Raw genomic sequence first — 13,194 nt, 5'->3', positions numbered from 1 at the left:
TTTTGTTTAGAGAGGAGATGAATAGGAAGGAAGACAGCAGAAGTGAATAAATGACATAATGCGAGGTTAAACCAAATCCAGAAGAATATAGCAGTGGAAAATAATAAAACATATCCCTAAGTTAAACCTTTCAATGGAATTTGGTGGGATCTCTGCAAGATTTAAGCAGAAACTGAGGAGCTCGTCCTTATGCCAGGAGGCAGCTGTTTAGCAGAGGAAACTTCTGGGCTGGTGCAGCTGCACAACTTTTCTTTGGATTCCACATCTACCTGCGGAGTTCGGGGGGTTTCAAAGTACTTGGACTGGAAAGTGTCTTTCATGTAAGAAGAGCCCTCTGTAAATGTGGTGACCAGCCAAGTACTTTGCTTGCTGAAACTAAATTTTGTAAAACGTAAATAATAAAATCAAGATTGGAGGCATAAATTGCTGCCTTACTGTCACTGCAATACTTACCTTTTCAAATGATCTGGGCTGGAACCGTGTGAAAGCTTGTTTATAAGGATGTGACGGTCTTCTCGAGCCTCAAAGAGCTCAGGTTATCTTTCTGTGCCTTTCAAAAACTGAACAAAATGTCAGGACTGGCTCCAGCCGTGTTTCGGGACAGCAGGCTGGGTTGTCGAAGCAGAAGGGAGCTTGGCTCACTCTTGTATTTCTGCTCCCACAGTTGATGAGGATGCCCTTGGGTAAAACCACTTGTATCTTGGAGGCTGAAGCCCAACTCCCCAAAACAAGATACATTGTAAAGACAAAACCAGCAGGTTTCAGGCTTGTGCCAGGAAAACACAATTGCATGTACTAGTTTTTAAAATAATGTCATTTTAATGAGAGTCAGATCTTTTGGAGAAGTCTTTATCTCCTCTTCCTTCTGACTCCATTACATTATTTCCTGCTGTATTGCAGCTTGAGCTGTTGGGACTGCAGCGTGGGTCTCCTGGTGGGAGTTCAATCACGCTAGATGCTTTACAAATGCAAAGACCGTATAAACACATGCATTGTCCATTTGGATCAGATCTCACGACTGTCCTTAACAAGAGCCAGCAGGAGACATTTCAGAACAGTGTATAAAAAGTGTGCAGTAGGCAGATATGTGATAGTCTGCCCTCCCATTCCAGAAAAAAAATATAACATTTTATGCCCTGAAGCATGAGTTTTAATAACCCTTCAACAATATTTTGGTATAATCATCAACTATTATAATTGCTCTGGATCATCTTGTCATCTTTATAAATGCCTGCTCCATTTTTTAATCATGCTGGACCAAAAAAAAAATGTGTGGCGATGAATTACACAGTTCAGATTTATGCTGTGTGGGGTACTTAGCCCCAAAAGTTTACAAATAAATAAGAGACAAGAAATCCATTTTAGAGAGAGGATTAGGCCAAAATTTCAGTTTTCTGAAAGTGCAGGGATCTAAGAGGGTTTGCAAAACGCTGGGATCAGAGGGAGGTTGGCACACACACATTGTTAAAAACGGCACTTTCTGCCCATTGCCATCTGTAGGCTCCTGATGCATTTCTAAATCATCCTAAGGGTGGCATTGATGTCACCTATCTGCTGCCATCTAAATCTTACCCGTCGAGATTAAACTAATCTTTGGGCTCTGCCTGCAGTCAGCAGGGAGAGATGGATACCACAGGGGAAGGTTCTTGCCAGAAGATAGCTCAAGGTAGATAAGAGGAATCCCCTTTCTGGCAGTACCTCTTGCTGTCATTGAAACTGGAACAGGGAGAAGATCTCGCATGATAGTGAGCTCCATTTCCCTAGCTCAGACACGAGCCTGCCACAAACTTTGTGTCTAACAGATGTTTGCTCAGAAAATCTGGGAGAGAGAGGGATTCTGCAGCAACCCTGTGCAGCCCAGTCCAGGGCTTACTGGCTCTACTCTTACATGGAGCCTTGTCGTCGTGCCTTCATTGCTCCTTTCTGCGCTACAGCTTTGCGTTCCCAACCTGTGGGGAGAGGCCGCTGTTTGCAGCTGCCTTGCTGCAGCATCCTCTGGGGAGCAGCTAGAGGTGTTCCTCCGGGTTGGGAGGGGAGAGCGTTTCTGACTGGAGTCAAACAGAGGAGCTATCCTGTAAAACAGACCTGCAGAAGCCCTACATGCTGTTAGTTAACCCAAGGCAATTAATACAGGTCTTCCTGTACTAAACCTGTGATTTAGCCCCGTTTGTTTCCACATCTAGGTCCAGGCTGATGTCCAGAAGTGAACACAAGCACTCTCTGACTTAGAGCTAAAGCCACTTTTCTGCCACCCGACCGTGCCTGAGCACATCACTGGAGTTATCGAGCATTTGGGATTTTTGCCATTTGCCTCCGTCGTTCCCTCGCTAACTCTCCCTGCTTCTTTCTTTTTTCTCTCCCCGCTTCCCTTGCCGAAACAGCCAGTCAGAGCTGTGAGGAGGAGCCATGGGTCTGCAGCTCGTGTCTGGCACGTGAGCAGAGGGATGTTGGGTACCACCTTTCCCCATCCCTGGCTGGAAGGAGGAGAGGTCAATGCTGATTGCAGCGAGCGTGGAGGTTGTGCTCTCAGAGATGGGCAGGCGTGGGGATGGCTGGGGCTATTTCAGCGGTGGAAGGACAAAGTCCAAGTGACCACCAGGAAACTTCCAATCTCTCCATTCCTAGGCCAGAATTTGGCAATGTGCATGTGACAATAAATCAGGCAAGCGGTGCGGTAGACCCAATTCTATCCTCGGTTGCACCATAAAGCAAAAATAAGAAGTTCTGTGTTATTGGTGCGTTGTGATATGGTGCAGATTATGTATAGGGTTTCAAGCAGAGAAATATCAAAATAATAGCTCGTTGTTGCTGTGGATTCGTATTCTATTCCTAATAGATATTTGACCCTTTTTATGCTACCCTGAGTTTCATTTGCTGGAAACCTTAACACCCCTTCTGAATCTCCTAATATTCTTTGGTGTAAATCAGGCTTTTAATAGTAGTAGTAGAGTGTATTGCTGAATTTTTGTTTGTGTTTGTCTGGTGGTTTAGGTTGTAGTTAAGTGAAATGTGTGGTGTAAGCAAAGAGAAATTGCTGTATGCAAACCATAATTTTCATGTACTTACTGTTTTGAGTGCTGTGATGAAAGGGGTGTATCACAGCATTTTTATCACATCAGCTGCTATCTTTGTCTCTCTACCTGAAGGATGGCGAAGGGTCCCCTTTCATCTGGAGGATTATGAGGCCATTATGGTAAACAGCACCACTAGGTTGGGTTGACATTGTTGGAGCTTTCATCTTTTGTTCTAAGTTTTGAAGCATTATTTGTGGTTCTCTTGTTACCTGTCTCATGACTTGATGTTTAGTGAGAGCAGAGAGCAGCTCCTTGCCAGAGTTGTACAGAAAAAAATCATTAAACTCGGGAGGGAGGGAGAGAGCAAGAGGGGCCAGCTGAGTGCTACCCCTGGCTGGTGATGACCTTATGGGTCTGGAGCTCAGTTCTAGTTGCACAGCGGGTACCTGGATCCCTGCTTCTGCCTCCTTTGCCCATGCAAAATCTGCTTCAGCATGAAACACGACATAGTGCCCAGCTTCATACCTCTAATCCCAAAACAGGGGTCCATCAGCTGATGGATGCATCACCTGATGAAAGAACATGAGGTCAGAGGACATGAGCAAAGAGATGCTGGCACAGTTAGTGGTCAGTGTTGACATTTGGTTTGTATTTTTATCCATGCACCCAGTTTCTTCACCTTTAAGTTGGTTACATGAACCCAGGAGTTTATGCGAGGAAGCATGTGCAGGGTCCCAAGCTGGGAGGAGCTGGAAGAGGGGACTTTGCTTGTTAACCTCGGCTCTCCTGCTCTCTTAAAGTGCTTCCCCAGCTGGGGGTTGCCTGTTCTCGCTGTGCTGGGTCAGGTGTAAGTGATGTGCTTCCCTTTCCTGTGCTCCAGCTTCGGAATGCAGAGAAAGTTAATTCCTCTTGAGTGAACTCCAAATAAAGAAAAATCTGATTTTAGAGTTGACTCTTGTATTTGCCTTTAGCGATTAGTGTGTATTCCTTTAATATTGAAATAAGATTCATATAGAAAGCAGAACACACAAGAATATATCTCTGTAATAATGAGGATAGCAATATGATTTTTGGATGTAACACTTTTATTTCCTTTCATTTTTTTATTATCACATTTTCTGCTATTCTTTGCCCAGAACCTCAGTCCTTTACCTTTATGCCTGGATTTATTTAGCATTGCTGCTTTTTCTGTACTAGCAATGTGTATTTATATACTGGCTCATCACTCAGGTGGTTTAGGGTATGCCTTCAAGCAAAGCCCGAATCCAGCACGGGTGGGTCCCTCAACACAAATGACAGGGGATGTCACAGCTCAGATTGTGATTTTGAATTCCAGCATCTAAACTGGATTGCGCTGCCCTGTCCCCTCATACTGAGCGTTTCTGTTGCTCCCCTTATATCACATGTAGTTATTTCATGGAATATAACAGGTAAGAACAGAGAATGAACTTTAATCACTCGCCTTCTCCCTTCTGGGACCACCAGCAGCAGCATCTTTCTATTAGCCTGTGCTGTGACATAGTTTGGCTGGTATGGTGGTCCTGCCCCACCAAAGCCCCTGCCACTGGTCACGCAGCCTGTGTCACCCTGGCCGTGGTAGGGGAGTTAGTAGGGGCCAAGCCTGGACCTCTCCCGTGTGTCTGTGAGGAGATGGAGCCGTGGCCACGCTGTCTGCTGGTGCGGTGAGCTGCAGGTTGCACAGTCCATGCAGGGAAAAAAGCATCTGTGCTGGATTCTTCAGTTTCCCGGTGTGCATGGAGATGTTGTCCCAAGGGAGATGGCTCTTCCTGATTCAACAGACCCACCTCAAACTCTACAAATGCATCTCAGTTGGCAGCCAAGTCCCAAGGAGGTCATCAGGGAGGCGGGTGGATTAAGAGGGCTGGTTTTCAACGGGTAGGATCTGACTTGATGAGAGCAGCATGCTTTCCATGCCAAATAAGAAGATTGTTACTAATTCCTTTCTTTCAGGGTTTAAAATCCAGTGTGCTGGCACCTGTCCCATATATTAGACGTTACTTCCCAAGCAGAGCTGTGGGGTTGTCCATACATAGATCCTCATCTGCAGTTTGACAGCAAGGTGAAAGACGATAGCTGAGCAGGGTGCAGAGCAGGGTGAGAAGTGGGGTGTCAGGGGGAGCATCGGCACAGGGAGCACCCTTCGTCGTGCGAGGAGCGCGGTAGCTGAAGTGCCTTTGCTCGTCCCAGTTGGCATGAGCGTGCTTCTCAGGACTGGGCAATGCCACGGACGTAGCCCTGCTACACCTTTCTCTTCCGCTTGTGTTTTGCAGCATCCCCTTCAATTAAACTTCTTGTGGATGACCCAATAGTGGTGAACCCTGGAGAAGCAATCACCTTAGTCTGTGTGACGACAGGAGGGGAGCCAGCCCCCAGCCTGACGTGGGTGAGGTCTGCCGGCATCCTGCCCGAGAAGACGGTCCTGAACGGCGGCACTTTAACGATACCTGCCATCACATCAGAAGATGCTGGCACGTACAGTTGCATTGCCAATAACAATGTTGGAAATCCTGCGAAAAAGTCCACCAACATCATTGTAAGAGGTAAGTTGAGTTGGCAAACTATTGACCTTTGTCTTGGATGATCAATTGAATCCTAATTTGACAGGGTAGCAGTGTTCACGTAGTGGTGTCCTGTGTTTCCAAATGTATTTCTGGTCATTTCTAATAATGTATGAGATGAATTAGCAGTGACTTCAAATGGCCAGTGGCTCTTGTGCTGGGCTCCAACCCCTGAGCTGGAGCAAGGGTGGCATGGTGTCCCTTTGGACTGTAAAGATGCAGCAGCTCTCCCATCCAAACCGGAGACAAACGGTGGCCAAAGGACCCTGTCTTCTGGGCATTGCCTGTGCTGGTCCCCTGCACGCGCTGGCTTGGCAGCGAATGCATCCCGAGCTCCCAGAGACGGCATTACCTACCTCACCCTTTTCTTCCTCCTCATCAGCTGAACATGTTATTGAAATTAAGGCTGTTGTGCATGCTGTGAATCTGCTGCCATCAGACGACTGCTCCCTGGGTAGGAGCTTTAGATTAGTACCTATGCTTTAATTATACTAAATAGCAGGATAAATGTCTCTTAGATAAAAGTAAGAGAAGAGTGCTTGCAGAACGATTACTGCCAGGTGGAGAGAAACTCTCCCCGGTTGTTTATCGCTTGCTGGCTAACCCCAGGGACATGGCCACTTGGTTTGAAGAAGGAGTTCGATTGGCTGATAGGCATCATTGGAGGGGATTAATCTACCTGAACCAAACAGTTAATCTGAAACTAATTTTCCATAATCTAATCTGTGAATGGTAGTGAAACATAAACTCCCACGCTATAGGAACTTTAAATAATAGCATGTGATTAATCATACTCAGGAGAAACTGCTGTATAAAGACCCGGTGGTGTGAATATTTTATGAGAGCCATAACCCCTGTTCACTTCTTATTGCCCAGCATATCATACACTTCAGCAGGACGAGGAATTAGAAGCTATTTCTGTTCTGCAGGTCAGGGAGAGAACATTGCATCAGCCTAGGACTGCAGGAGTTTATCAGGAGATGTCCACAGTTTTATTTGTAATATTGTATTTCCATTTGAATTTTTGACATTTGGCTTAGAGGTTTTGTTGTCAAGAGGCAAAAGCAGTCTTGTTTCAGGAACATAGCATCGACATTAATTTGCTGTGATTTACAATGGCGATGAGGTTGTGAAAGGGAGATGTGAGTGAAACACACTCAGAATAAGCAGAGGGAGAGGAAAGACTTTGTGTGAAAAGAAATCTCGATATTTTAATTGACCCAGCAGACAGCACCGGGGAGCCCAGAGGAAAAGCCAAGTCCCTAGCTCCCTGCAGATACAAATTTCATGAGTCATAGCATAATAATTTTTATTTATAGAAGGCCGTGCCTATGAGATGCCTAGGAGCTGCAAGACGTTGAACAAAATATCATTAAAGCATTTGAGGTGACTTTTTTCTTTTTCCCTTTCTGCTGTGTGGCCCTGTTAATTCTGAGAAGGGCCTGCAACGAGGAACAGCCCATTAAATAAATGAAGCACAGCTCTCTTCTAGCCCCAATGCATTGCTACCAGCAATTTAATAATAGTTAAAAAAATCTAAACCCAGAGAGAATCCTTCAAAAGGAAACAAATAAAGGTAAATAAATGAGTAACAAAAGTAATTTATCCTATTTGAAAGTCAGAAATTATGTGGATCGATAAGCAACAGATGAGGCTGTGTTTAATGAGCAGGCATTGAGGTGCCGACGTGACACCGAGGTGTATTCAGCTCAGCTCTGTGCTCCTCCATCGATCTTCTTGGAGGCCCTTAAAAAGTGGGGATAAATAGAGTGAAATGGCAGGGTGACCAGACGTGACGGCTTGGGGGAATATATGTCACCTGAGAGATGGTGCAAAGCGTACCTGCGTGGAAGTGCTGTGTAACATGTGTTCTCTGCTTCTCCAGGGTGTAAATAACTAGTAATACGAGTTCTCTGCTTCTGCATCTTGTAAATAACTAGTTTCTGCAATTGCCATGTGCTGCTGAAGGAGTGGTGGAATAGCAGGTCCACTGATGGTCTCGGTGCATTGCTTTCCATTCGTTAGCTCCCAGGGTTTATCTGGAAGCCTCCTAATGCACATAAGCATTTAATATGTTCTCTGTTTTTCCACTGTTACTTGAGTTCCTCCCCTTCCAGTGAGCATTGGCATGAAAGGAAATGTTTGTTCTTAACATAAAAAACAGACTAAAGCTGCCATTGCCGCGAAGAACCCATTTAGTCATAACCGTCTTTGGATTTTTTATTTTTTTTTCTCTTTTGGCCTGTATAACTTAAAAGTAATTGTAAATCCTTCCAACAAAAACAAGCTGGGTGCTTGCTCGTTGGTTCGGATGAACGCAGATCCCTTGCAAAACAACTGGCGTTGCACACAGCTGCTGAGGAAGAGCCTCCCTCATATGGTGCCTCCTGAAGCAGTTAAATTAACGCTTTCAGACAAAACAACGTCCTTTAAAGATACTCCTTTTCTTATTCGAGGTGTAAGCTGCAAACTCCGCTCCCTTTGTCCCGTTCTGCTGAGCTGTTGTGTCAGTGCCTTTCCCTTTTGGCGTCAGATGATGTTAATGAAGCTTTTGCTGAGGTGATAAAGAGAAATTGTTTTGAGTACCACAACGCCGTTCCTTAAGAGGTACAGACGTAACGCAGTATCTTTCATTTCCTCCATTTGCTCTGAGCAGGAGATCACCAGAGGCAAATCAGTGACCATGTGCTGTTTGCCTGTCAAAATCTTGGTGAGGAAGTCTGTGAAACACAGCCGTTTTAGAGAGCGCCGTTATCAGCTTAATTGTACCCAAAGTTATTGCAAAATAATTCATTCCATCAAAGACATTGTAGTCCATCAAAGGCTTGGGTGAAACCAGGGAAAGAAGAAATGCTCTCTCTTTTCAGCAAAGCTGGCTGCTCACCAATTCTAATTATGAAAGTTTCTTTCTAAGTATTTTCTTTAGATTAATGAGTTCTTTAAATGATTGCACGTCTGCTAGCATTTGAGTATTGGTGGGTGTTCTCATCAGTGCCATCTTCACATCGTGCTCTCAGACTGGTGGTTTGAATAGCTTCCCATAGCATATTTCCAGACAAAACCATTAGAAAACAGAGGAAGCTCTAAGAGAATCTTGACTCCTCTTTTTCTAGTAAAACTTAAAAAAAAAAAAAAAAAAAGCTTTCTCAAGTAGGAAATCCAGCACACCCCCTCTGGATGAACAAAGTTCCCAACAACCTCCATGCCTGATGTGAATATTTTTTGTTGTGCTTGCTTGGACGGTGTTCTGTTTTTCTGTCTTTTTCCTGGTGGAGCGAAAAAAAATGTTGTTCTGATGCAATGGAAAGAATTCATCACAACGGCCAGGATGTTCTTTCCCACCCAAAATATTTGCTTTCATCATGAATTTGTCACTATATACGTCTCTTGGTCCCAATTAGAGGTAAATGATAATCAGTCTTCTGTGGATTTTTTTTTTAATTAGAATAAGAAGCCAACACGCACACACACAGAGTTGTGTTAAAATCAAATGCAAAAACCTTGTTTACTCACAGCCCTTGGGCCAAGACGCATGGTGATACGGATATTTCCTGTCCCGTGCACGCACCGCTATGCAGGGAGGACTTCACGTGATTGCCAGGAGCGTGGTAGGACCTCATCTGTGATGTGCCCCAGGCTCAGTTCCTTGCCCTGATCTGGCATGGCAAGTTGAACATCCAGCTTATCCCATGTCCCAGGAAACTCTTCTAGCCTGAAGATCTTTCAGACTTTGCTGTTGGAGGTTATTTTACTCCTTTAAAATTCTCTCCTCAATGCATATTTGGCGAGGGAAGCAAAAGGCATTAGAGAAGTGGTAATATTGGCCCTGTAGTCCTTAAGGTACTCCATAAAGCATGATCATTTCAATACCATACAGATTTTGGGTGACAATTGGAAATGTCAAAAGAGGCACGAATCAAGTTAATCATATGTCTACAGCTTCTGGAAAATTATACATTTTCAACATGACTCAAACTGGGTACTCAGAATTATGAGAGCATGGAAGAACAAATACTCCAAAGACACTGCGAAGGGGTAGATGAAAATAAAATCTCTCTGTAGCTACCAGTATGTCAATGAAGAATTAAAGGCTTTTGATGCTGAAGGATGTAAGGTGGCTCCTCCAGCCAGTACGAGAGCAAAAATGCTGGGTGGCTTCTTTGAAGGACACCTGTGCATCAGATTGGGAAACAGGTAGAGCCAGAGAAATGTTGTACAGGTCTTAAAGTACGGAGCACTGAAATGATTTGGAAGGGTATCAGCATGCACCAACTCGGATTTGTTGCCTCATCAGCAACTTCTCGCTGTACCTTCTTTAAATAGATCCCTTCGTCTCCTCCACTGTAACTGCAGCATTTGTTTTTTAGTGCCAGTTGACTCTGACTGTGTGACTTTTAACTTCTGTGAAGCGGAAACATAAGTGTCTGGAGTTAATTTTTCAAAGGGGTGGGATTCCCTGTCAGTTTAAATGTAAAATAATAATTTTAAATGACCTGTGCTCAACATTATCACAAAAGCTTTTGCTGAACAAAAAGCACTCTGGGGAAATGCATTTTAGAGGCTGAGACTGCTGGAAGTACCTATTCCATTATGTCTTTAAGAACTGTATGTGAACTGTGTAGTAGTGAGTGCTAAAACGAAGATGAGGAAAAGAAAAAAAAAAAAAAAAGACCTAGATTGTGAAATAAATGAATTTTTTCTTGCTTTTATAATACATTTAAAAAACCCCTAACAACCCCAAACCTGTAATCTGGTGTTTCTGATGTCCATTTTCACACACCTGCTTACCCTTCTGCTTTCCTGCAATGGCTCTGTTTATCCCAGAGCTCGCTCTTAGGAATTTCCCGTGTTGGTTTAGAGCAGTTGCATGATGTAAGGGATAAAAATAAGTCTGGTTGTACATCAGCACCTCTGCTGTCACCCCTCGAAGATACACGATTGCTGTTAATTGAAATGTGAGCAGGTCCCCCCCACGCCCGGGCTGGTGCTGAGTGCCAGAACAGAGGGAAGGCTCACAATTTTTATCCAAAAAGGTGGAAATTGGGTTTTGGTGGCACCCGTGACAGTCGTCACCCAGCGGGTCACCCGGCAGCTTTGCAGCTGCTGGATGGTGGCCAGCGGCCGAGCGATGTGTCCATCTGACGTGCCTGATCGTTAGCTGGCATCATCTGTGATGGCGGGAGCGCTGGTTGGGGATGCTGGCTCCAGCACGCCAAGTCTAAAATGTTGGATTTTCTGTGCAACTGGCAGAAGGACCCTTTCTTTCCTCCTCCCCCTCCTCTTCTCTCTGTATTCTGGGAAGGTCTCGCAGCAGACTGATTATACTAGTGCTTATTTCATGGCTGGAGAAGGCCGAAGGCCTTGGCAAATGTCCACACACATAAAACAGGCATTACTACACCACGCAGGAGTGATGACCACCGTTGACTTCCTAATGAGGGACTGTGCGGGCGTGCAAAGCTCGGTTGTGCGTGGAGCTGCGTGGCCGTGGGTGCTGCAGGCTGGGGGAGGCTGGCAAAGACGAGCCCTCCGGGACGCTTCAGTAGGGTGGGAATGCAGCAGCCCCCGTGCTGGCTCTCGGTATCCATTGATGGTGGTGCTTTCTTCAGGGCAGACTAGAAAGCAATAGCGATTTCATGAAAGTGCCAAGGTTTTGAAATTCATATTCCGGAATAGGACTGGAAGGGCCCTCCTGGGTCATCGAATCCAGCTGTCTTTATCCCAGGCATCCATTTCATCGGATCTCATCTCATCTCTTGCATCATCTTTTTTTTTTGTAAAGTGACCAACTCCACCTGCAATGTTGACAGCTTTCTTCCAGCCCCCTCCCAGCTCTTCCCAGGAGTCTCTTCTCATATCTCGCTGCTCTGACATTGAGATCCTCTCTCATTGCTTGCGTGACGTGTCCGCAGTGCCTTCGCCATCCCTCGACAGCAGCTTTGGAGCGGCATCAGGCGAGCTCTGCTAGCGCCGTGCAGGGACGGAAGGCTGGGCTTGGCTTTTGCAGAACCACTGTGGCCATTGGGGACCTTCACCCTGCCAGGCTCTCCCTGTCCTCCCTCTTGCATTATGCCAATGAATTTATTTTTTTTTATCGTAACCTTCAGCAATTTACTCTTTGTTTTAACAACGCTCACCACCTTGCTTAGTTTCTGCTGTATCTTGTTGGACCAGACAAACTACCTTCCTCCGGTGCGGGGTTTAAATGGAATTTCCGAAATGTTTGCAGATGGGTTTTGGGAGAGACCCCTGTGCTAGATGAGGATGAGGAACAGCTCTGTAATTTGTAATTTTGGTCTCCCACCCCACGCCAGCCCTCCCAGCTCACCCACGGGAGCCAGCACCGCATCTCCCCAGGGCCTCTTCCAGTTTTTTAAGCACGAGTACAGTTTAATCCCCCCCAAAAAAACCCACCAGCCAATTCTGACTCTTCCACGGAACGATGCACCCTGGGAGTGAGATTTCAATGAGACAAGATTTTAGCCTAGAAACCCGGATCTTACGGCACATCCAGTGCGTTGCTACAGTCATAAGTTACCAGTGCGCTATCCTAAAAGTTTACGGCTCTGAGAATGAATGTGTAAAAAAGTTGAGCTTCAGTTTAATAAGTCCATTTATTTTTATTATCTGCAATAGCAGTCTGCACTCTCTCCGAGGTTGGCATGTATCACGGACGAGTTCATAAAATGGTTGATTCTTCTGCCCTTTCATTAGGACTTCCCAGAATTTTTGTGTACAGAAATTTTACTTTTAAATAGGTTTGCTGCTCTGCAAAACATCCTCTGGTGCCTCTTGGGCACCACATATCTATAAAGATATATTAGGAGGGATTTCAAGAAGTAATATTCATTTGATCTCTCTCCTCCTGACCCTTGCAGTCACATTCTTTCTTCACTGGGGGCAAGGAGAAGAAGTTATCCTCACTGTCAGTTGGCTAGCAATTATCAACTACTAATGCAGGATGAATTCTTTTTTGGCAGGGGTGTGGTGTCATAGTTTAGTGTTGTGTTAGATCTTGGCTGATTAATACATGATGAGGTCTGTAGTCTTAACAACGTTATCATTTTGGCAGAAAAAAATGAGGTTTTCAAAGTTTTGTCTCATCCGGAAGGGAGAGGAAGAGAAGATAGGAGAAAGAACAGCGTACAAGGTTTTGTTTTGATGTTACCGAGACACTCCGATGACATTGAAATGTGGTTTAATGTACTTACTTATATTGCACCAGGCAATTGTGAATGGGATTGGTAGGTCTCAGCCCACTCTAAGAATTAATTTTGGGTATTTTTTATAAGCTCCAGATTCATTTTTGTGGCATTGAACTGGGGAGTAAAAAGTAAGCGTTGAAGGGAAATGCATCCCATGTTGGAACAAATCCAGGCTGTAATGGAGTCCTTCGGTGGAATAAAGTTCTTGAGCCACACAAGCAGCAGGGGATGGGGACGGTCCGGTGGGGGAGCCTTGGGAACGGGGGGGTGGCTCTAGGTTTTTTGGAAGAAAGGCAAGTACTGTGTGCTGAGTATCATTTGCAGTGTGTGTGGGCAAAGAGAAGAGTGAAGATCTGCAATATATTATATTTGGGCATCCAGGAAAACTCAGCAAGG

At 45.1% G+C, this 13,194-nt stretch overlaps 1 protein-coding gene across 1 annotated transcript in view; it reads left to right on the top strand.

Moving 5' to 3' along the window:
• The window catches only part of MDGA2 (MAM domain containing glycosylphosphatidylinositol anchor 2), a 383,424-nt gene that overhangs the window by 216,386 nt on the left and 153,844 nt on the right, over window positions 1-13,194 (top strand). Inside the window, exon 6 of the mRNA XM_075753135.1 lies at window positions 5,306-5,575. Coding sequence (XP_075609250.1) covers window positions 5,306-5,575 — 270 coding nt within the window. The remainder of the gene's footprint in view (window positions 1-5,305; window positions 5,576-13,194) is intronic.

This window comes from Balearica regulorum, chromosome 5 (assembly GCF_011004875.1).
Source record: "Balearica regulorum gibbericeps isolate bBalReg1 chromosome 5, bBalReg1.pri, whole genome shotgun sequence".
Classification (NCBI taxonomy): domain Eukaryota; kingdom Metazoa; phylum Chordata; class Aves; order Gruiformes; family Gruidae; genus Balearica; species Balearica regulorum.
The sequence above is the reverse complement of the archived record's forward strand: the minus strand, read 5'-3'. Positions and strand labels throughout refer to the sequence as shown.